The 26,648-nt window shown below is 40.4% G+C and overlaps 1 protein-coding gene across 1 annotated transcript in view; it reads left to right on the forward strand.

Moving 5' to 3' along the window:
* The window catches only part of LOC126215078 (transmembrane protein 161B), a 101,595-nt gene that overhangs the window by 28,040 nt on the left and 46,907 nt on the right, over positions 1–26,648 (forward strand). Inside the window, exons 4-5 of the mRNA XM_049941727.1 lie at positions 17,138–17,251; positions 22,255–22,334. Coding sequence (XP_049797684.1) covers positions 17,138–17,251; positions 22,255–22,334 — 194 coding nt within the window. The remainder of the gene's footprint in view (positions 1–17,137; positions 17,252–22,254; positions 22,335–26,648) is intronic.

Consider the following 26,648-nt stretch of genomic DNA (forward strand, 5'->3'; position numbering starts at 1 on the left):
ATCTGCCACCAATTACCACCTATCCTGTGTTACAGTGGGGTCTCTGATCTACACATTCTTTGATAAAGTGTGAACATTCAACACTTTTTGCTCACTTGTGGTTCCACCGTCCCTCGACAACTTTCTGTAGGTGCTCACGAGAGTAGGACGCGAACAGCTGACTATTTTGCTGTTTCTTAGATTTTCATTCCCAGACACCGAGCCACAACAATCAGCCCTTTGTCAGAGTCACTTATTTCAGTGGATTTCTCATTCACAACCAGTATTATTGCTTGAATGATTCTTCAGTCATCTCTGCTTCCCTTGTATAAAGGATTATTATGAATAATTGAAGTGATTTCACATATTTGCTGTAGCTATATTATTCGGCATATTGTCACAGTGCTTCGTACACACACAGAAAAACTCAATGAATCCTTCTTCTTCTTCTCAGGGTGTATACGACCTGGGACAACCGGAAGATCCGGGAAAAACCCGGGAATTTTTTCATCCGGGAGAAAACCAGGGAATTGTTTAGAATTCCGGGAATTTTTCATTGTTTTAGTTTTGAGTTAAATTTTTGTGATTTTGACTGTTAAGAACCCATACTGTAACAAAGGATATTACTGTATCTCGCCATTGCAGAATAATACTGCAGCAACAAAACATAAACGAGAGAAAAAAAACAAAATGAAAATAAAACTTATGTTGCAAAGGAAATGTCCCATATACAAAAACAAAACACAGTGCTCATACAAGCTTCTGCCAACAGCAAAGTGTGTCAAAATCTTTAGGAAGACTATGCAATGCTTCATAACAACAAATTTCCTCCGATGAGCGTGATGTGACAACTGTTTAAATTAGACTCGTTTGAGCAGTTGCGGGCGGGCTATTGCGCATGCGCAGTTGAGTCGCGTAGGAGTAGTACCTTCTTTCGCTTCTGGTTACAGGAAGTATGGCTGGGCGCCACTACTTAACATTGCCCCAGTTCGGAAATATAGTAAATCTGGGGCTGATGCCCAGAGCAGTCTAAGTTGTGGTGGGGAGATGGGTCATCACCACATGACCTGTGTTTACGTTCAGTGATTTTGTTGCTTCCTCTTCGTTTATTGCTCTCACGTTAAATGATAAACGGATTTTTGCATCCGGGAGTTATCAGATGCATTACGGAAGGCTAAAATATGTTATTAGTTTTAGATTTTATTTCCACCTTCCTGACAGTCAAGCATTAATCGCCTTGCAGAACAATGAAGTTATTTTTGTCGGTTTTCTAAAGAGATTTGACTTTCATTAATCTTTTCTGCTGAGGCAGTCAATTTATTTGAAATGAAGTGTTTAATTTAACACTATGGCTAGTTTCAGCTGTTCGCTGCATTTCAAGTGCATGTACGGCATTATGCCATAATAAAGAACCAAACATGAGATAATACAGTACTGGTACTCCAAGAAAATTTACCTACGAATCTGGACATACGAATGGGTATTTTAAGCCGAATTATGCATTTTAGTATGGTTCACGAAATTCCGATGCTCTTGAAGTATCCTCTGATGTCTTGTTTCTTTTATGACATAATGTAAGATCTTTTAATGTTTTACACGTACGAACATATGGGCTTCGTATGTCATCGTAGCTGCGTAAGCGCGGTGACGCCTGTTATCTGGCGCTATCTTCCAACTGCTGAAACGAACCTATTTCTAACAGGTCGCAGGAAAATATTGCGAGTGGTGGTTTGAAAAGCTTTACATTCAAACCAAATTTCCTTTTACGCAAGATGAACTGTGTGTGAGAATGAACGATGAATTTCTTAAATCACAAAGCGTTTGATTCTCATTTAAAAATCAACTCTTTGAGGATGACCATTTAGAAGAATTTCGAGCCCAGAAGATCAGACATTTACATCATTATTAAAAATTTTACTGGCACATTTGTGTGATGTATCTTAAAGTGTACACGCGCAAAAAGATCAACCTTCTCTTCCAGCTTTAATTTAAACAATTAATTTTTGTTATTTGTGTGTTCGCGCTACTTAAGAGTGATATTGCTGCTATTGGCTGACTACGTCACGTGTCCTATGCTGTCATCAGCTGGCGAGATCACGTGATTTGTGCTATGGCTGGTTTACAAAAGCGCATCGCTGTCTCGATTTCAGTGTTTTCGGAAAGTGAGGAAAGTGACATGCCATGTTTGGTAGCATTCAAATTTATACCTTCGTAATACGGAAATATGCAGCGTACATGTTGCTGCACATCGAAGGTCTTTCAAAACGTGTTTTTCCCTCCTGAGTTTCATTTTCTGAAGTGCCGGGAAATTCTATGTCCGTATATAAAACCATAAACATTCAAAGGATTGATGAGTTTTACAGTGCTGAGGAAGAGTGTACTGTCACTTAGCACAGAAAAATTGTATTTTCACTCGGGAGAAAGTGTACTTTTAACCACGAAATCCGGGAAAAATCCGGGAATTTTTTTTCCTTGGCCACGTATACACCCTGTCCTCTTTTTTTCACTTGTGTGTGTGCTGCCCCCTCCCCTCAACTTATTGTGCAGATATGCAGTCAATAATAAAGCTCTTTCCCTGTGTCACACAGCATTTCCCATCAATCTGTTCACAAGCACTGTTGATGTGAGCATACAGTTCTGGTAGGTTTGTTAGTAGAGAAGGCGTAAGCACTGAATCTTTCACCTAACCCTAGACAAAGAAATCACCCGGGGTCAGGTGAAGAGAGTTTGTTGACAATGGCACAAATTGCTGATCATCAACCTCACCACGACCAGTCTGTCGGTTTCTCAATTTTCCTTTTAAGAATTCGCAAACATCATTGTGGAAATGGGATGGAACAGCATTCTACTGGTAGATGAAGTCCACACTGTTGATATCCAGCTGTGGCATCATCCAATTTTCCACTATGTCCAGATACACGTGTCCTGTAATGGTCTTTTCTCAGAAGGAAAAGGAACCATTAACTTTAAACCATGAGACTGCACAGGCCACATTAACTGCTGATGAATATCAAATGTGCTGCACGATAGCACAGGGATTCACACATTGTGCCTTTTCAAAAAATGTTGCCTCTTCGCTGAAGATGAGTTTCTCACAAAACCCATTCTCTTCGATAAGGTGTTGTGACCGCACCAAGTCAGTTGTGGTATGTTCAGCTCTCCGGTTGCTCTGTTTGTCGACTTCTATGGGCTGCGTGTGAAATTATTGAGCTCTGTTGTATTTCATTCTGAAATTCGTTGCACTGTTGTGGGAGACTGATGTGAATGTATTTTGAGCACTGTGTGTCTGCTGCCATCTTGCCTATCTGCTCACTGCTGTGCTCTGATACCAGAAATCTGATGTATGGCTGCAACAGTACAAAACTTTTTCAGTTTTTCTATAGAGCTGAGTTTTGTGAAAATATCTCAATTAACGTTGCTACAGTGAATTTAGGAAATTGCTTCAATCACTTCTGATAATCTTGTACTTTCTGTACCGTGTCACCTGCTCACAACACCACCAGGTAGCATCCTGTCTTGTAGTGGGCACTGTTTGTAAGATTTCGGCATCTGATCTGTGAAAATGCCAAATGACTTGTGAAGGTTGCAGTTTTCTTGCCACAACACTTTGCAGCTATGGCCACATTAAAGTGGATCCGAATCTTAATTTCTAAGACATTTTATGATTCTTGTTTAAACAACACACTGCAGTTTTGTTTTAAAGAACAAAGTGCTCCATACATTGTGTAGTCTTACACCTCACAAGAGAAACGCTTCATCACACCCCCCTCAGATTTAGTGGTAAGACAGCCCAGTCGACACCTGTCGAAATCAACACAGATCAAGCGAGAAAACAGAAGAAAGTGTACTGAATTGTGAAAGGGGGGGGGGGGGGGGGCAAAATAGAAACAGTGAATGGTTCAATGGTCCATAGAGCAGTGTGAAAGAGCCGTGGTGCCATGGTCAGGGTATTAGAATGTGAGGGGGGTGAGCTGTGTTCAAAGTTCCCTAGTAGTCCCCCTCCGTACCCCCCCCCCCTCCCCCTCCAAGGTACAGTGAGATGTAAGGAATGGATCTATAATGAAAGTTGATTCTGCGCAGCTACTCTATTAACAGCCAAAAAAATTGGCTTTTGAATGGGAACTGCAAACTTTTGATGACAGGTCAACCGAATCCTCCACCGGAATACGCATCTGGTGTGTCATACGTGGCATTAGTAACACTATGTTTGTCATATGAAAGGAATCTCTTATTAATGTACCTAATTCATGCACGTGGCGAGTGAGTGATTTATGCCTCCGTGTGGTCTGTCAAAACACACGTTTTTGACATTTTCGAAGTTTCGTTCCATTTTGGAAGTTTTGACTCCTGAATTCCTTTGTTGTAACGTAGTTCACACCGATGTATCAGTTTTTTCATTTCTGTGAGGTGTCCATACGATACACTATGTGATCAAAAATATCCAGACACCTGGCTCAAAGTGACTTAAAAGTTCGTGGCACCCTCCATTAGTAATGCAGGAATTCAGTATGGTGTTGGCCCTCCGTTAGCCTTGATGACAGCTGCCACTCTCGCAGGCTTACATTCGGTCAGGTGCTGGAAGGTTTCCTGGGGAATGGTTGCCCATTCTTCAAGGAGTGCTGCACTGAGCAGAGGTATCGATGTCAGTCGGTGAGGCCTGGCATGAAGTCGGCGTTCCAAAACATCCCAAAGGTGTTCTATAGGATTCGTGTCGGGACTCTGTGCAGGCCAGTCCATTACAAGGATGTTATTGTCATGTGACCACTTTGCCATAGGCCGTGCATTATGAACAGGTGCTCGATTGTGTTGGAAGATGCAGTCACCATCCCCAAATTGCTCTTCAACAGTGGGAAGGAAGAAGGTGTTTAAAACATGAATGAATGTAGGCGTGTGCTGTGATAGTGTCGTGCAAAACAACAAGGGGTGCAGGCCCCCTCCATGAAAAACACGTCCACACCGTAACACCACCGCCTCCAAATTTTACTGTTTGCCCTACACACACTGGCACATGACGTGCACCGGGCGTTCGCCATATCCACACCCTGCCATTGGATCACCTCCTTGTGTACTCCACACAATGTTTTTTCCACTTTTCAGTTGTCCAAAGTTTACGCTCCTTACACCAAGCGAGGTGTCGTTTGGCATACTGGCGTGACGTGTGGCTTATGAGCGGCCACTCGACCGTGAAATCCAAGTTTTCCCACCTTCCACCTAACTGTCATAGTACTTGCAGTGGATCCTGATGCAGTCTGGAATTCCTGTGTGATGGTCTGGATTACGACTATCTTCAACTGTCGGCAGTCTCTGTCAGTCAACAGACGATATTGGCTTGTATGCTTTTACACACTACGACCCTCTTCAACTGTTGGCAGTGTCTGTCAATCAACAGACGAGGTCCGCGTGTATGCTTTTGTGCTGTATGTGTCCCTTCAAATTTCCACTTCACTATCACATCGGAAACGGTGGACCTAGGGATGTTTAGGAGTGTGTAAATCTCACATAAAGACATATGACCCAAGTGACACCCCATCACCTGACCACGTTAGAAGTCCGTGAGTTCAGCGTAGCATCCCATTCTACGCTCTCATGATGTCTAATGGCGACTGAGGTCGCTGATATGGAGTACCTGGCAGTAGGTGTCCGGGTACTTTTGATCACATAGTGTATGTCGCCTGGTCTCACTATTCATCACATTTACTTGCAACAGTAATATATTCTTACCATTTGACTCATATTCTATATATATATATATATATATATACAGTACAAGGGAGTTTTGAACATGGCTCATCTGGTTTGCAGTCAAACACCGTGATCATTTAACCATGATGCCAAGGCTCTTGTAGCCGCCTCAACATTGCACTTGGTAAGCTTGGACCATTCACTGTTTCGGTTTTGCTCCATTTTTCACAGTTTAGTACACCTTCTTCCCATTTTGTCCTGTACTGACAGAGAGAAAAGATTGTTGAGTTATTTGGCATATTTTCACTCCCTGTTGTTTTAATGAATTTTCTTCAGGGCAGTTTACTTAAAGTAACTAAAGTGTTTTTGCAGCAAAAACGAGCAGTAGGAATATAGTTACGGTATAAGGGGCAATCGGAAAGTTGCCATTTGATGACATTGCTGCAGCATGTGTGCAACTTGCAGACATGCAAAGTTTTATGATTTGTCTGTCATTATCACGAGTTCTAGGCCAAAATTTCTGTGTTACGGAAACCTCTGCTGCAATTGTGGAATTCACTATCTGATTTATTTTAGTAGTTCACTTCATCATCATTTTATGAACCAGTATTGTTTCAGAAGTAGTGTAGTACTCTTTTATCACCTATTTAGTGCAGACTACACACAAATTATACACTTCTCTACACTTGTGTTGCCTTGCTGACTCCTCTACTGTGGGTGCATAAATTTGTAGTTATATTGTGGTTTGACATACTGATGTTCACAATTTGATGTCAGTGCCGAGTTTAAATCAATTGAGTAGCATTTAAATTAACTCTCCCACTTTTTTCAGGTGTTTGGAATGCCATTATGTGCTATTGTTTGGTTTGCTTTTTACACATTTTTTTAAACATAGCCTGGAAATACTTAGTTTCGTTAGCATTTTTTAAGATAAATTTTACTAATGCAAGAGTCATGATTAAAGTCCAGTTTTTACTTCTTTGATATATCTGTTTACTGTACCTTCAGAATCTGCAGTTTTTTAAACTGTTTTGTCGCCTAACAACTGATCTTATTCACTCTCCACTAACATTTTGCTTTAAAGTTCCAGCACCCACTCTTGTCTTTCTCACTAGCAGTTAAAGGCCTAAATTTCTACATTTTGATTGTTACAATTAGACTTGAAATTGAGATTAAGATGATGTGACTTACCAAATGAAAGTGCTGGCAGGTCGACAGACACACAAACATACACACAAAATTCAAGCTTTCGCAACAAACTGTTGCCTCATCAGGAAAGAGGGAAGGAGAGGGAAAGACGAAAGGATGTGGGTTTTAAGGGAGAGGGTAAGGAGTCATTCCAATCCCGGGAGCGGAAAGACTTACCTTAGGGGGAAAAAAGGACAGGTATACACTCGCACACACACACACATATCCATCCACACATATACAGACACAAGCAGATATATATATATATATATATATATATATATATATATATATATATATATATATATATATATAATAATAATAATAAACAGGAGAAAAAACTGAAAAATACATCCAACTGGCTGAGGAAGTCAAAGACATGTGGCATCAGGATAAAGTTGACATAATACCAATTATACTATCAACTACAGGAGTCATACCACACAATATCCACCAGTACATCAATGCAATAGAGCTACATCCAAACGTATATATACAACTACAGAAATCAGTAATTATTGATACATGTTCAATTACCCGAAAGTTCCTAAATGCAATATAACACATACCATACAGTTAAAAGGAAGTGACGCCTGATCAAGGTCCGCGTCACTTTCCATTTTTAACCAGACTTAACGTCTGAGAAAGTAAATAATAATAATAATAATAATAATAAACCCGTTGGAGGCCCGGGAAAAGAATAGGCCTCGGGTATGTTCTGCCAGTCGTAAAAGGTGACGAAAAGAACAAACCACTAATAGGGCTAACCCCCCTTTTAGTGTGATTAGTTGGTTCAGGACAGAACTAAAGAAGCCTCAGACAAGCGCCGTCATGGTTGGGGATGACGCTTGAACCCTATGCCCGCCCACAATGGTAACGACACTGCTAGCCAACTGAAAAATGATTTAAATCCAAATAGAGGTGTTTTGCAGGATGTGCTTCCTGCAACCACCCTAGAAGGAAAACAAAGACAGAGGATGAGACGGTCAGACGAAGTTAATCGACACCTCATGTTCTGTTATTACCAAGCAACAAACCTAGGAACCAACACAACTGGATACAGATCACAAGTATACACAACATTTATTACCAGATACCCGGAATTAAAATTTTTAACAGAACGACTAGCTGATCAGATCCGTGTAATAATAAAAAATAACGGGATACCACAGTCAGAATTAGAAAACATCAAACAACAAGTTCAACAAATACTGGAACAAAATAATGTGCAATCAGAAGAAGAAGAAAATACAGTAATGGACTCAACCTTCCCAGAGCAAACAAACAAAGAACAACACGCATAAATTAAACAATCAGAGGAAAACAAAATCTTAAGACAGCCACCAGAACAAGCACAAATAGAACACGAAGTGATACGCATGTTAGATATAGAAGAAAAATTTCAGCTGACATATATAGAATACAAAGACAGAAATACAGACATTAGACCATTCTTGCATAGACCGCCAAATAACCCACAAGTCGAAACAACAATAACAACTATCAACACAATCATACACAACAAAATAAATGAAAACACAACTATGCAAGAGTTACAACTACTGGTTTATATAGGAGCACTCACTACACTAAATATACACACTAGGCAGAGATCAGAACCAACCAACACACAGAAGAAACCCACAAAACCAGCATGGCAACACAGGCTACAGATCAGAATAGAAAACTTAGAAAAGACATTGGACAGCTAACACAATTTATAAGAATTGAAATATCAGACAAAAAAAACCAAAAAGGTTAGGTAAAATCTCACAACAAGAAGCGATAGAGCAATTAGATGAAAAGAAGCAAAAATTACAAGCATTGGCCAAACGACCTTTAAATATGTCTGCTTGTGTCTGTATATGTGTGGATGGATATGTGCGTGTGTGTGAGTGTATACCTGTCCTTTTTTCCCCCTAAGGTAAGTCTTTCCGCTCCCGGGATTGGAATGACTCCTTACCCTCTCCCTTAAAACCTACATCTTTTCGTCTTTCCCTCTCCTACCCCTCTTTCCTGATGAGGCAACAGTTTGTTGTGAAAGCTTGAATTTTGTGTGTGTGTTTGTGTTTGTTTGTGTGTCTATCGACCTGCCAGCGCTTTCGTTTGGTAAGTCACATCATCTTTGATTTTTACATATAAATTATTTAGCAGTTAAATTGCAGACCCATACACATTCCCTGATACACTTACACATGGAATAACTTATCTGAAACATAAAGACCAAGCAGATACAGCAAACCCAGCTAAATATTGCCCCATAACATGCCTACCAACAATATACAAAATATTAACTTCAGTCATTACACAGAAATTAATGACACATACAACACAGAACAAAATTATAAATGAAGAACAAAAAGGCTGTTGCAAAGGAGCACGAGGATGTAAAGAGCAACTGATAATAGATGCAGAGGTGACATATCAAGCTAAAACCAAACAAAGGTCGCTACACTACACATACATTGATTACCAAAAAGCTTTTGATAGTGTACCCCACTCATGGTTACTACAAATATTGGAAATATACAAAGTAGATCCTAAATTGATACAGTTCCTAAACATAGTAATGAAAAATTGGAAAACCACACTTAATATCCAAACAAATTCAAATAATATCACATCACAGCCAATACAGATTAAGCGTGGAATACACCAAGGGGACTCATTAAGTCCTTTCTGGTTCTGCCTTGCTCTGAACCCACTATCCAACATGCTAAACAATACAAATTATGGATACAATATTACTGGAACATACCAACACAAAATCACACATTTGCTATACATGGATGATCTAAAACTACTGGCAGCAACAAATCAGCAACTCAACCAATCACTAAAGATAACAGAAGTATTCAGCAATTATATAAATATGGCTTTTGGAACAGACAAATGTAAGAAAAATAGCATAGTCAAGGGAAAACGCACTACACAGGAAGATTACATATTGGATAACCACAGCGACTGCATAGAAGCGATGGAAAAAACAGATGCCTATAAATATCTAGGATACAGACAAAAAATAGGAATAGATAATACAAATATTAAAGAAGAAGTAAAAGAAAAATACAGACAAAGACTAACAAAAATACTGAAAACAGAATTGACAGCAAGAAACAAGACAAAAGCTATAAATACTTATGCTATACCAATATTGGCCTACTCATTTGGAATAGTGAAATGGAGTAACACAGACCTAGAAGCACTCAATACACTTACACGATCACAATGCCACAAATATAGAATACATCACATACATTCAGCAACAGAAAGATTCACGTTAAGCAGAAAGGAAGGAGGAAGGGGATTTATCGATATAAAAAACCTACATTATGGACAGGTAGACAATTTAAGAAAATTCTTTATAGAACGAGCAGAAACTAGCAAAATATACAAAGCAATCACTCATATAAATACATCGGCTACACCTCTGCAATTTCATAACCACTTCTACAACCCTTTAGATAATGGGATTGAAGCATAGTGCAGGCAGGAAGTAAATACTTTTGCCAAGTGATTTATTGTTATCTCTCCTGCCAGTTTGAGGATGTCAACGCTGAGCTCATCATCACGTGGCACTGTTCCCTTCTTCATGCTATCTAGAGCACACTTGACTTCCGATGGGAGTATATCTGGAACACTAGGCACATCATTTAATTTAGACACACTCAAATACAATACAATACACAAATTTTCATGTAGACTTTCCCTCTCAGTGAAGACTTCAGAATGGAGTTATGTACTCTGGTGGCAAGATATTCGACAAGCTCCCATCTAATGTAAAGCGAGATAATATCTCTCCCATCCCCACCTTCCGTATCTTTTTGTAATCCGTGACAACATTTGGTGTTTGCCGTTCTTTGAGTTTACTTCTTGAAATATATTGTTATCAAATCTGTTGCCCATTGTAGAATCTCTTTTGTCCTTCCATTTCATCATCATCTGCTTGTGTCCATATGCCATTACATATTTGCCCTCCTTTGGTTTGTCCATTTTGGAGAAGTATGGGGACACCTTTCTGTATCACCATATCGTGCTGACAGTGTCGGTGTTCTTATACGTCGGATCTACATCTACATAAATAATGTGAAAGTCACTGTACGGTGCGTGGCGGAGGGTACCCTTACTACTACTACTCATTTCCTTTCTTGTTCTACTCCCAAATAGAGCAAGGGAAAAAACGATTGTCTATATGTCTCCATACGAGCCCTAATTTCTCGTATCTTATCTTCACAGTTCTTACACACAATGTGTGTTTGCGGCAGTAGAATTGTTCGGTAGTCAGCTTCAGATGCTGCTTCTCTAAATTTTCTCAATAGTGTTTCTCGAAAAGAACATTTCCTTCCCTCCAGGAATTCCCATTTGAGTTCCTGAAGCATCTCCGTAGTAATTGCATATTGTTTGAGCCTACCGGTAACAAATCTAGCAGCCTGCCTGTGAATTACTTCGATGTCTTCCTCCGATCTGACCTGGTACAGTCCCAAATACTCTAGCAGTACGCGAGAATAGGTCGTATCAGTGTCTTATGTGCGGTCTCCATTACAGGGGAACCGCTCTTTCTTAAAACTCTCCCAATAAACCGAAGTTGTCCATTCGCCTTCCCTACCACAGTTCTCACATGCTCGTTCCACCTCATATTGCATTGCAGTGTTATGCCCAGATATTTAAACGACTTGACTGTGTCAAGCAGGACACTAGTAATACTGTATCCAGACATTACTGGTTTGGTCTTCCTATTCATATGCATTAACTTACATTTTTTCTACATTTAAGGCTAGCTACCATTCATCACACCAACTGGAAACTTTGTCTAAGTCATCTTGTATCTTCCTACAGTCACTCAACTTCGACACATTCCCATACACCACAGAATTTCCAGCAAACAGCCACAGATGACTGCCCACCCTGTCTGCCAAATCGTTTATGTATATAGAGAACAACAGCAGTCCCTTCACATTTCCCTCTGACACTTCCGACGATACCCTTGTTTCTGATGAACACACGCCATTGAGGGTAACGTGCTGGGTTCTATTATTTAAGAAGTCTTCAAGTCACTCACATATCTGTGAACTTATTCCATTTGCTCGTATCTTCATTAAGAGCTTGTCAGACGGTTTCCAGAAATCTAGAAATATGGAATCTGCCTGTTGCCCTACATCCATAGCTCACTATGTATCGTGTGAGAAAAGGACAATCTGAGTTTTGCACAAGGAGTCCTTTCTAAAACCGTGCTGATTTGTGGTCATAAGCTTCTCAGTCTCAAGAAAGTTTATTATACCTGAACTGAGAATAAGTTAAAGGATTCTGCAGCAAACAGAATTTAGGACAGTGGTCTGTAAGCTTGCAGGTCTGTTTTTTTTTTTAACCCTTCTTATATATTGGAGTTGCCTGTGCTTTTCTCAAGTTGCTTGGGACTTTGTGCTGGGTGAGAGATTAATGATAAGTGCAAGCTAGGTAAGAAGCCAGTGTCGTAGAGTACTCTGTAAAATCGAACAGGGATTCCATCCGGACATGGTGATTTATTTACTTTCAAATCTTTCAGCTGTTTCTCTTGCTGTCCATGCAGGAGTCTGTCTGATGGTCAAATTAAGTTATGTTTGCACAATTCTCCAGTGTAAATGATTTCTTGAATGTGATTGTCAGTCAGATCTCGACTGGGGTGGCAGTTGTCAAATACAATAACTCTTTGCAAGCAGATCATGGGTTAACTTCCAAAACAGTTCGAGAAGTTATTTTCCACTCAGGATAAAGACTGCCATGATTTTGTTCTTACCAGTGTAAACAACAACAAAATTGTAGTGGACTGCTGGTACAGTATCTTGACAGATAAGAGGAACTATGTAGGGGAGGAAGCATTAATTAAACTATATTGCCAAGTGACTGTCCCAGCACCTAGAACCCAATACCAGTTGCCCTTTGCCAGTCAGATGGATTCCAAGAGCAACAAAAAAATTTGATTTTCAGTATTTCACATAATTATTGCTGAATCTAAAAATAGTCTACTTACTAAGAGTTATAATCTTATGTTAAAGGTTTGATAAAATAAGACATGTATTACAATTGTAGACTGAAGGCAGCTGACGATACACAAATACACATACTTTTATTCATCTGTTATTTGAGAATGACAGCAATTAGCAATTTCTAGCAAACTTTACACATAATTTCAAACCTACATGGAACTTTTTTCACTGACTCCCCAACAAAATGATGAAAGGGAAAAGTTTATCACTACTCAGCGTGCATGGGTGTACAGGTGTGATACTGCTAGTTACGTAAGCCCATTCACCATGGCCAGGTCATATCATATTCGATGGGAAAAATCGGTTTTTAATATAAAGCATCAATCAAAATCAAATCGGATTATTAATTTTCTTGTGACTGGCGCAAAACATGTTCAATATGCTGTGCACCAGTTTCTGCAACAAGTTGAAATCGAGAAACAGCATGTTCCACAACTGACCGAAATGTTTCCAGTGTCACGTTCAGAATGTGTTGTGCAATGTGTGCATTCGATGCAGCTAGGTTTGCAATCAGAACACTGAACACAACATCTTTCAGATAGCCCCACGGCCAGAAGTCACACGGATTAAGATCAGGTGATCGGGACAGCCAGGCTGTAGGGAAATGGTGGCTGATAATTCTAGCATTTCTGAAAAGGTACTTCAGCAGCTGCCACTGTTCGAGAGCTGGAATGACGTGTGTGCACAGACACTCATAGCGCTTATTACTGACGGTAGAGGAAACAGGACAGGACGGAAGCACCTGTCTCTTCGAAAAAATATGGCCCTATGATAAATGATGCCATAGAACTGCACCACACAGTGACTTTTTCAGGAAGAAGTGGTACTGGTTGATTTGCGTGTGGATTTTCTGTTGCTCATATTCGACAATTCTGTGTATTGACATATCCTGTCAGATGGAAGTGAGCTTTGGCTGTCCACAAAATCTTCCATGGCCATTTGGCCAATCATTCTCCACTTGCACGCAAGCAAGAAATTCTAAAGCGAAGGTCTCTTTTGCTGGCAGGTAAACAGGAAGCAACTCAAAATTGGTAATTTTGAATGGATAGCAAAGAAGGGTGTTCCATAGGGTTTTACACACTGTGCTCACAGGTATGTCCGATGTTCGGACAATTCTCCATGCGCTACACGTTCTCACGTCACCACTCATCTTCACACAGTCAAGTGTTTATTGTAAAACAGTTAAGATCTTTAGAAGCCAGGAAGGCATCTGACCCAGACAGTATATGTTGACTATGCTACAAATATAGCACCATTCTTATCCATCATCTATCAGAGATCATTGGAACAGTGGAAAGTTCCACGGGACTGGAAGAAGGCCCAGGTCATAGCAATCTATAAAAAGAGGAGAAAATCGGATGCACATAATTAACGGCCAATTTCACTGACATCGATTTGTTGTAGAATCGTGGAACATATTTTGTATTCAAGCATAATGACCTTCCTAGACTCTGAGAAGCTCATCTGCAGAAACCAGCACGATTTTAGGAAACAGCTTTCATGTGAGACACAACTGGCCCTCTTTGTGCATGATATACAACAGGCTCTAGATACCAGCTCCCAGGTTGATGCCATATTTCTTGACTTTCGAAAGGCGTTCGACTCAGTTCCGCACTGTCGCTTGCTCCAAAAAGTGTGTGCTTACAATCCATCCGATGACATTGCAGTTGGATAGAAAGTTTTCTAACGGCTAGAGAGTAGTATGTCATCCTGAATGGGGTGACTTCAACAGAAACAAGCGTAACTTCAGGTGTGCCCCAGGGCAGCGTAATAGGTCCGCTGCTTTTTACGATTTACATAAACGATCTGGTTGATGGTATCGACAGTGGCATTAGATTGTTTACTGATGATGCTGTAGTCTACAGGAAAGTAGTATCACATGAAAGTTGTGAACAAATCAATGAGGATTTGCAGACAATAAATGCATGGTGTAATGAGTGGCAGTTATCTCTCAATATTAGTAAGTGTAACCTACTGTGTATAATAAGGCGAAACTCACCATTAATGTATGAGTACGAAATAAATGCCCAGTCTTTGGAAGCAGTAACTCCGTGAAGTATCTGGGTGTGACTACTCGATATGATCTCAAATGGAATGATCAGATTATATTATTACCACCAGCTCTCAAATCGTGCAATGATCACCATTCAAAGATAAGTGGTATTAGAGCTCGTACTGAGGCATTCAGACAGTCGTTTTTCCTTTGCGCAATCCGTGAGTGGAACTTTGGCGTGAATTGTGCCCTCCGCCACACACCGCTCAGTGGCTAGTGGAGTATATATGTAGATGTTTAAATATCTGGGCATAACGTTGCAGAGGTGGAATGAGTATGTGAGAAGTGTGATACGGAAGGTGAATGGTTGACTTTGGTTTATTGGGAGAATTTTAGGAGAGAGTGGTTCATCTGTTAAGGAAACCGCTTATAGAACACTGGTACAACCTATTCTGAGTACTGCTAGAGTGTTTGAGATCCATCGCATTGAAGAAGGACATTGAAGCAATTCAAAGGTCAGCTGCTAGATTTGTTACTGGTAGGTTTGAACAACATGTAAGTCGTATGGAAATATTTCGGGAAGTGAAATGGGAATCCCTGGAGGGAAGTCAAGAAACTATCTTGAGAAAATTTAGAGAACCAGCATTTGATGCTGACTGCTGAACGATTCTACTGGCACCAACATACATAGCGCGTAAGGGCCATGAAGATAAAATACAAGAAATTAGGACTCGTATGGAGGTGTATAACAGTAGTTTTTCCCTCGCTCTATTTGTGATTGGAACAGGAAAGGAAATGACTTGTTGTGGTTTCAGGTACCCTCTGCCATGCGTAGATGTAGAAGTAAGGTAAGAAAGAGTGTAGGCTACTGTGAATTGTTCAGTGACAGGATTGTTCTTGTCAGAATCAGCAGCAAAACGATGCCAACAGCAATAGTTCAGGTATATATTCCAATGCCTCAAGCAGCAGACGAAGATGTAGGGAAATATGAGGGTATTGAACATGTAATTCCGCATGGAAAGGGAGATGATAATCTAATAATCATGTGGAATTTGAACATGTAATTCAGTATGTAAATGGAGATGATATTCTAATAATCTTGTGAAATTTGAATATGGTACTAGGAGAATGAATATAAGAGAGAGTTACAGAAGAAAATAATCTTGGTAGTAGGAATGAGGAAGGGGAAAGACTAATTGAGTTGTACAATAAGTTTCAGCTAGTAATAGAACATACTGTTCAGAAATCGTGAAAGGAGAAGGTATACTTGAGAAAGCTCCAAAGACATGTGAAGAGCCCAGTTGGATTACTTCATGGTCAGACAGAGTTTCTAAAACCAAGACATTGGATTGTAAGGCATGCCCAGGAGCAGTTGTAGACTTATATCACAATTTAATAATGGTGAAGAGTAGCCTGAGGTTTAAGAGAATCATCCCAGAAGAATCAGGGTGGAAAGAAGTGAGATACTGAACTACTGAGGAATGGTGAGGTGCATTTGAAGTTCTCTAAGGCTTAGAACTGTGACAATTGAGACTGCAGTATGCAGAAGGAGTAGGTAACAGGACGACAAGCTAACAGAGAAGCAAATATTTCCCAGAGTCAGATCATGTTGCCACAACTGATAATGAAGGAGAAAGAGGTTTAATCAGTCACTGTTTGTTAGTTATTGATTTTGACAATGAACATATACTTTTGTCCCTGTGCACCATCTGAAGGTGATGTTTGAACTATGTAAATGGTTTCTGGTTTTTTGTACTTGTACCCTATTCACTATTCTGTTGTAACAGAAGATTTCACTTATGTTCATGGCTGGAAACTACACTCTCAATACCGAGCGAGGTGGCGCAGTGGTTAGCACACTGGACTCGCATTCGGGAGGACGACGGTTCAATCCCGCGTCCGGCCATCCTGATTTAGGTTTTCCGCGATTTCCTTAAATCGCTCCAGGCAAATGCCGGGATGGTTCCTTTGAAAGGGCACGGCCGACTTCCTTCCCCGTCCCCTAATCCGATGAGACCGATGACCTCGCAGTTTGGTCTCTTCCCTCAAACAACCCAACCCAACATACACTCTCACTTGGTTTTGATAAGATTCATTCTCTCTCTCTCTCTCTCTCTCTCTCTCTCTCTCTCTCTCTCTCACACACACACACACACACACACACACACACACACACACAGAGAGAGAGAGAGAGAGAGAGAGAGAGAGAGAGAGAGAGAGAGAGAGACTTACTATTTCCTTAATTTGATAAATACACTTGCCTCTCTTGCAGCTAGAAACGGCAAAGGTGTCCTCATTGGACGTCGTCCACCTGCGCTACTACAGTGAGTACCAGTGGTTTGTCGACTTCTCGCTGTATGCTGCTATTGTTTACATCTTGACGGAGGTGAGTGTGAAAGGTATGTGTGCATTTAAGGCGAGTGGCAATATGGCAGAAGTGCATCCTAGCTTGTTGAAGTATTCCTTGTAAGACTCTATTGAAAGTCTGCAAATGATTAGTTTTTCAAGAATAACTGCCCTTCCCCTGTATGCAGTAGTGTCCAGTTAGGAACATGCGTAGTACTTTCTGGATGTCATGCTAATGTTACTCTATAGTGGTAATTTTGCTTAAGTTTATCCTTGTTGCAATGGAATTGTTTGAGGTCTGTGACTGTTTTACTAAGTTCACAAACTTACATATTTTCTGCTTCACTCACATTCATTATTGAAGATAATACAGTAGTGGCAGTTGCATGTCACCATATGGGTTTTGCACATCAAACTATACTAAGTCACCAAAAATCGAAGGATACCTCCTGATATCGAGTTGGGCTTCCTTTAGCCCGGTGTAGTTCAGCAACTCAATGTGGCACGGACTCAACAAGTCACTGGCTGTCCCTCGCAGAAATATTGAGCCACGCTGCCTTCTATAGCTGTCTGTAATTGCAAAAGTGTTGCCAGTACGGGATTTTGTGCACGAACTGACTGTCAGTTATGTCCCATAAATGTTCAGTGGGATTCACATAGGGCAGTCTGTGTGGCCAAATCGTTCACTCAAATAGTCCAGAATGTCCTTCGAACCAGTTGTGAACAATTGTGGCCCGGTTCATGGCACATTGTCATCCGTAAAAATTCCATCGTTGTTTGGGAGCATTAAGTCTGTGGGTGAATGTCTGCAAATAGTCTCCAAGGAGCTGAACATAACCATTTCCAGTGAATGATTGGTTCAGTTGCACCAAAGAACCCAGTCCGTTCCATGCAAACATAGCCCACACAGTTATTGAGCCACCACAAGCTTGCACAGTGCCCTGTCAACGACCTGAGTCCATGGCTTCTTGGGGTCTGTGCCACACTTGAACCCTACCGTCAGCTCCTATCAACTGGAATTGGGACTCATCTGACCAGGCCACGGTTTTCCAGTTGTTAAGGTTCAACCAATATGGCCGTGTGCTCAGGAGAGGCACCACAGGCAATATCATGCTGTTAGCAAAGGAACTCGTGTCAGTTGTCTGCTACCACAGCCCATTAATGCCAAATTGTGCCGCACTGTCTTTACGGATACATTCGTTGTATGTCCCACATTGATTTCTGCGGTTATTTCACACAGCGGCGTTTGTCTATTAGCACTGACAACTCTATGCAAATGCTGCTGCTCTCGGTCGTTAGGTGAAGACCGTTGGCCACTGCATCGTCCGTGGTGAGAGATAATGCTCGAAATTTGGTATTCTCGCCACACTCGTGACACTGTGGATCTCAGAATATTGAATTCCCCTAACAGTTCCTGAAATGAAATGTCCCGTGTGTCAAACTCCAACTACCATTCTGAATTGAAAGTACATTAATTCCTGTTGTGTGGCCATAATCGGGCCGGAAAACTTTTCACGTGAATCACCCGAGCACAAATAACATCTCCGACAATGCACTGCCCTTTCCTGCCTTGTGTATGCAATACTGCCACCCTCTGTATATGTGCGTCTCACTACACTGTGACTTTTGTCACTTCAGTGTATGTTGTACACAGTTCTTATTAATGTTTTTGCTTTAAGTTTTCATTCAAGACTATACCCACAATTTCCTGAGGAATCTCTTCTGCATGACCTGTAACTTCTCCTTGCTGTAGTTTATCAGTGATAACACCAATTCCTGTCAGATCACCGAAGTTGAGCACTGTCGGGCTCGGCTAGCACTCGGATGAGTGGCTGTCTGGGTCTGCCTGGCGCTTTAGACATGCGGGGTGCACTCGGCCCGTGTGAGTCCAATTGAGGAGCTACTCGATTGAGACTTAGTGGCTCTGATCACGAAGGCTTACACCAGCCGGGACAGTGGCGTGCTGACCGCGTGCCCCTCCACATCCGCATTCAGTGACACCTGTCAGTTGAGGATGACACAGCAGTCAGTCAGTACCATTGGGCCTTCCAAGGCTTGTTTGTGTGGAGTTAAGCTTAGTTGCCTTGCCTATTTTGGTGTTCCAGATGATATACAGGGTGGTCGATCTGAAGTTTCAGATGAGATTATCTCAAAAACTCTACATCGGGTAAAAATAGTGGGTAAGAAAAGTCCGTAAGCTCAAAGGGGGACATCAAATGATACTACACATGATCCCCAGCCCCCACCCCCTTTGGAGGGTCGGGGAGGGGGGGGGGGGGGCGTGGCAACTTTTAAATCTTAAATGGAAACCCCCACTTTTTATCGCAGATTCGGATTCTCCATAAAAAAGTAATCTAGTTTTGTCTGAAACACTTTTAAAACCATTGACAGATGTCACTGAAATCGAGAAAAATTGAAGTTGGGGAGAACTCCTATTTATTTCGAATGATCCGAGAAGGACACATCTAATCGATACAAAATGTGCACCAATTCTTTGATTATGCCAAATTAAGCTATATTTTTTACAAAATGTATCCTACCCACCACAGTTTTTGATGGAGGGAGGCGGAATGGTATTAAAATCTCGTAAGGGAACTCTTCACAGTTGCATTACTCACCCGATTGTGTCGCTACCGTGGCCGAACTGCCAACTGTGGCTCAGTATAAAGGTCGGGGCAATGCGATCAGACATCACTTCACTTTCAGATTGTAAACCGTAAACATCAACTGACGAAAGTAAATTATTCTTTAGCAAAACATTGCTCACTGTTCTCCTACAGAGATTGTCGATATGATGTTAATTGTAGGTGAATGCCATAACAATTATGCTGCAGCTGCGCAATTGTATGTGGATCGTTTCCCAAACAGACGACATCCAAGCAAAAACATTATTCGAAATTGCACTCAACGAGCTCAGAATGGATACGTGCACCATCCACCTCATCATTGCGAATACAATGAAAATGATGCTCGTGCCCTTATCGTTCTCACTTGTGTTCAACTGGATCCTGAAATTAGTAGCTGTGTGATTCGGAGACAAATTGGAGTACCAAAATAAACTGTTTTGAGGCTTTTGAAAGCACATAAATATCATGCACATCATATCACACTGACACAAGCATTAACGCCGAAAGATGTGCAAATACTCATGCATTTCTGCCAATGGGCCTTGGAAATGATGAGAGGTGACAATGATTGATTTTTTTTTTTTTTTTTTTTTTTTTTTTAAAGATACGTTTTGTTCGCCGATGAAGCCACATTCAAAAACAATGGCAAATTAAATCGTCATGATTGTCATTATTGGTCCCCTGTCAACCCACACTGGCACAGACCCATTGACAATCAACACAAATGGTCGTTAATGGTCTGGTGTGCAATTTTAAACGGTCACTTGATAGGACCATATTTTTTTGACCGAAATGTTACTGGGGAATCTTATTTACAACTTCTCCGCAATGATTTGTTGGAGCTAATGGAAGATGTTGATTTAGAAACTAGACTACAAATGTGGTTCCAACAGGTTGGAGCAGCTCCCTATTACGCTAAAAACGTGCGGTACATTTTAAATTTACAGTACCCAGGTCGGCGGATAGGATGCAGAGGATCAATTCAGTGTCATCCACGTTTACCAGACCTAACATCTCCTGATTTTTTTTTTTTTGTGGGGTTATTTAAAAAATATTGTTTATCAAAGACAGCGCACAACCCGAAACGATATGGAGCAACGCATTCGAAGAGTGTGTGCAGCCATACCATGGGATGTGCTGCTCAAAACTGTGGACAACTTTCGCAGATGATTGACTTTATGCATTGAAGCAAATGGGGATAATTTTGAACAAATTCTTCATGGCTAATTTCATTAATTAAGCCTCCAAATTGTGAGAGGCAATGGGACTCACTAATGAAGCACCCCATGGGAACATCATTCTACTATGTCCATATCGTCGTTCCTGGGTAACGATAAAAGTTGGATACAGTTCATTTTGTACAAAAATAGCTTAATTTGGTGTAACGAAATAATTGGTGCTCATTTTGTATTGATTTGATGCATCTTTCTCAGATAATTCTAAATAAATCAGAGTTCTTCCCCAATTTTACTTTTTTCTCAATTTCAGCGCCATCTGTCAATGGTGTAAAAGAATGTTTCAGACAAAACTTGATTACTTTTTTATGGAGAATCCGAATCTGCAATAAAAAATGGGTGTTTCCATTTAAGATTTAAAAGTTGCCCCACCCAAGGGGGGTCGAGGGCTGGAGGTCACATGTAGTATCATTTGATGTCCCCCTTTGAGCTTTCGAACTTGTCTCGTACTATTTTTACCCAATGTATAGTTTTCAAGAGAATCTCGTCCGAAACTTCAGATGTCACTGTACGCATTTTTTGCCAGTCTGTACTTGTCTGCTTTGTGAAATTCCATGGTACATCAAAGGTTTTTGATCTGTTTTTGTGTATAACCTCAGTTACTCAAACTTTTTGACTCTTTCAGTGTTTCTCATCTGAAGTCAAAGGAATTTTGGTGAAAGTTGGTCACTGGCCACGAATATGGTATTTTTTGTTTAATATATTTTTTTTTATTTTTTTTCTGGTAATCTTTTCTGAGAAGTCAATTCTTATGGCTGCTTTTTCTGGGAGTTATGATAATGTCACAAAGTCCAAGCTGTTAGCTTTAAGCCTTTCTGATTTTTCTCTGTAAGCAATTGGGTTTACTTAGTGACCATCGGTGCCAGGCATTGTTATGCATATGATCACTATTAATAAAATGGAAATTATTAATGTCTTTTTGGGTATAGTTACATATCTTTTTTTATGATAATGACCTGTTCAGTAGTTGCAGCATGTAGGGTTAATTTTAAGCTTCTTAGTCAAGCAACATTTGCGGAAGCTGTAATTTAATTTGTCAGATATGTTTTACTGTACCACCACCTATACAACTTTGCTCCGCTTTAGCTTCTACGAAGTATTCGGTTATTTATGACTATCGCATGAAGTTCAGGTGATGTAAATCTATGTTTTAATCAGTATATTGCTTTCTTTGTCTACAGGTGTACAGTTACTACTTCCCCCTGAAGGATGAATTCAACCTGAGCATGGTGTGGTGCACGCTAGCTGTTGGATTTTCATTGTATCCTCTTCAAAAGTCACACCGAGAAAGAGAGAGAGGGAGCTTAAATAATAATTTAAACTGTGAGGTTTTTCCGATTCTGAACAGTTTCAGTTTTTTGTTTGTTTTATTTTATTTCCTCTATTTTTGGTGTTCATTTATTTTGGTATTTCGAGCACACCAGTACTTATGTCTTTTTAGGGTTCTGTACTGCAGTCTGTAAAAACGGAACACGTATAGGATCACTTTGTTGTCCGTCTGTCTATCTGTTAAGACCCTTTTTTCTCAGGAATTGGTACGCGGATAAAGTTGAAACTTACGTCTCAGACATGCAGTCCCTTGGCCGACTAATCTGTGAATGTTTGTTTCACATAAAACTTGAAATGGTATATCTGTGTGCAGTAATCACTCCTGGATATCTGATCACTGGTAAATTCCAAAGCATGCGTTATGAGCAATAAAGTCATTCCTTGTCTGATGTTTGACCTTCACCATTCCGACCCAGTCAGCCAGAGTGGAGAATTGCTGGTTAGCATAATAATGGTTGCCTGCTTCCTGCAGTACTTTGTCACATTTATATTACTGAAATTAAAACATTCTCAAAATTTATGGAATCCGTGGGACCAATACCTTGCCAGTATTAATGTTGATAATGGGGCAAAATGATGAGATTTTAGATTCCCAAAATGGATAAAGTGCCTGTATACATCACTAAGTTTGTTCGGAACCCTCATTGTGTGAGTCCTACTCGCACCTGAGTTCTAAGATGCCACAAAATCATAAAAACAAGGGACTTCATTATTGTCGAAGGTATTTCTAAACAGTATAGAGAAGAAACTGAGTCTCAGGAACCAAGTTGATTGTTTTTCCCTCTAGAAGCAAAATGAAATAATGACTGAACGTGAAGAATTTGTACTCTAACCGGAGACTATCACATCAAGTAGTACTTCGACAAAAACTAGCTGCAATGATGCACCGAGCCCAGATTATGCAAATAATGATCATGAGCAACTGCTGCAAGTTGAGTCAGAGTGGAAGTCACCCAGAATTCTGAAGCCAAAGAGGCTGCATGACTTTGTAACTTATCAGTGTAAACAGTCATCCAACACTGAGCCTGGAAGAAGCAATGATGCCAGACCATGCTAAAAATGGCTGGAAGCAATACAAGAAGAGTTACAATTGCACAAAGAGAACCATACTTGATAGTCTTCTGTTTCACCTTCACACACGAAACCAATAAATGTGAAGTGGATGTTTAAAACAAAGAAAGATTTGAAAGGCCACATTGTATGCTACAAAGCATGGCTAGCAATAAAAGCTTGTGCTCACAAGCAAGTCCTGGACTATGATTGAAGATATGCGCCAGTTATAAGTCGTTAAGATATTTATTTGGTGTAGCTGCTAAACATGATCTTGACGTTGATCATCTAGACGTTATCATGGTTTTCTATGTTTAAGTTCCAGAAGTAGACCCTGTTACAAAGACAGTGAAATACACAAATATTAAAAGACTAAGAAAGGCATTGTATGGATTAATGCAAGGTGATCAATGCTGGAACTTGAAATTAGGCAGAGCACTGTTGAATCTAAGCTTCAAGAAATCAACAGCTGACCATTGTGTCTGTTACAGAAATCAAGATTCAGACATTTTAATAGAAGCTGTGTATGTGGATGATATGCTAATTTTCAGTAACAGTTCACAAGAGAAAGAAGTTTTCAAAAACAGAATAACAGAAAAATGTAAGCCAAAAGATCTTGGTGAAGCTACAAATCGGTTATATGTCCTAATTACAAGGAATTGCAAAGAATGTTGTCTGTGCAACAGTGGAAAATTCAGGATGGAATGTAACAATATTATGAAAAGGATAGTTGCTTCTCACAATATAACAGAGACTCACAGGAGATAAGGAAAGAAAAGGTACTTTTTTCAGTTTCGATAATAGAAGGTAATGTCAGCAGAAACTTTTAATTTGTTTTTCACAAACTCCATGTTCTTTAAACCATACAGCAATGGACTCTGACTCCTTTATTTTGCGGTGATTCCCGGTTCTAACAACAAATGGCACCATAGACGTGAAATACGACTGAACCATGTCCTGGTTGAACACCTCATTCACTTGAAATATGTGATAAGCAGTCACATCTCTACTATTAAAACTCTCCAGACCTGCAACGGCTGTCACTGTATCACCAGGATACTGCACAATTGCAGCAGTGACCGAACGATTACCATGTTGAGGTGTATCTTTCTGTGTAAGTGCAAAATTCAGAACACACCCGCAAAACACCCACGGGCCTTGCTGAATCACTTGTGCTCCGGTGTTACTAATTGTAGTAACCGCTTTATCATCAATGGCCTTATAGACAGTTAGGCAAAAATGCCTAAATCTCCTCCTATAGCGTGGCATCTCCGTCAGAAAATGAGATTTTGTCCAATAAGGCCATGCACGAACCCAAGCGCACGCGCGTGCTCACACACACACACACACACACACACACACACACACACACACACACACACACACACATGAGACTGCTGTCTCAGGCAACTGAAACCACAGTGCAAGCAGCAGCACCAGTGCATGATGGGAGTGGTGACTGGGTGGGGGTAAGGAGGAGGCTGTGGCAGGGAGGGGGAGGGATAGTATGGTGGGGGTGACGGACAGTGAAGTGCAGGGAGAGGTGGGGAGCGGGTGGGGGGAAGTGGCAGGAAAGGAGAGAAATAAAAAGACTGGGTGTGGTGGCGGAATGAAGGCTGTGTAGTGCTGGAATAACCTTTGTTAGTCACTGTCGTCGTCCATCTAGCCCTGTCCCTGTTCCCATTCCAGCACTACACAACTGTCATTCCACAACCACACTCAGTCTCATCATTTTTCTCCTTTTCCGCTACTTGGCCCCCCTCCCCCTCCCCACCTCTTCCCTGCCCCCCGTCTAGCCTGCAGCACTTCACTGTCCGCCACTCCCACCATACTATCACTCCCCCCCTCCCCACCCCAGCCTCCTCCTTACCCCCACCCATTTGCCACTCCCATCATGCACTGGTGCTGCTGCTCATGGTGTACTTTCAGTTGCCTGAGACTGCAGTCGTGTGTGTGTGTGTGTGTGTGTGTGTGTGTGTGTGTGTGTGTGTGTCTATTGTTGAAGTAGGCCTTGATGGAAGAAAGCTGTAATTGTGAGAGTCTTTTTGTTGCACCTATCTGCGACTGAGCATCTCCACTATATGGTGCGTGGCAACTTCCTCTCTTATAATAATGTTAAGTTCAAATTTGTGACGTTCTAAGGTCTGTGGTTCCTTAGTGGTGTAAAAAAAAGAAACTGAGGTTCCTTGTCATTGCAGTCAAAAGATATCTAGACCATTTGTGTCACATATTTTGATACTTGGAAACCCACTCAAGAAATTCTGCTGTTGACCTAGAATTGTGAAGTATGTGAGAAGCAAGGTTTTACAGTACAGGTACAGGGGGAAAAATGTGTAAATTGTTAAATAGTAATTATATCACAAAAAATACCGTTTTACCATTAGCCCTTACATTGCGTTCATCATCTGCCAAACACATAATAGAAACAAATTATTGTGTGTAATACCAAACAGCAATAAAAAAATTAAGTAATAATAAAGTTCAATTCCAATGATGAATTTCTTACCAGAACTAATTGATGCAATGTTGTTATTAATACCACATAATGTGCAGTAATGCAATCATTGTAAATAAGTGCTGTAAAATGTTTTATTTTATTCAGTTTTTTATTTGATGATGCATGGCTACAGTAGCTTAAGAATTATCATATAAAACTAAGTGTATTGAACATTTAATGTTTGATGATAAGTTTTATACCCTTTTAAATGTAAATATACTTAAGTTTTTTTGACTGGGCAATTTCATTTGGGATCTGTGGAGGTACGTTACCATATCAGTTCTTGTTTTGTAAATATTCATTGTGTATTCTTGTTTTCTGACATGTTCCACATGCCAGAGGATCTCCTCACTGTGGATCATTGAGAATAAAAAGTACATCTAATCTAACCCAATCATAAAATATGAATTTAATAAAATATTTTTTGTTTACCTACTGAAACATGACTACAAATTATATTTTATGATTGGGTTAGATTAGATGTACTATATATAAGGCCGCATCAAAATCTCTACAGTAGTTGCTCAGACCAGTCCAGACACACAACGTATATATAAACTGAAATCGCCTGCTCACTTCATGTTGTATGTCTGGACTAGTCTGAGCAACTACTGTAGAGATTTTGATGCAGTCTTGGAGTTTCTAGGACCTATGTCCTCCCAGTACCGATATCGAAAAGAGGCAAAAATTATAGAGATT

The sequence above is a fragment of the Schistocerca nitens genome, chromosome 12, assembly GCF_023898315.1.
Source record: "Schistocerca nitens isolate TAMUIC-IGC-003100 chromosome 12, iqSchNite1.1, whole genome shotgun sequence".
In the NCBI taxonomy this organism is placed as follows: Eukaryota; Metazoa; Arthropoda; class Insecta; order Orthoptera; family Acrididae; genus Schistocerca; species Schistocerca nitens.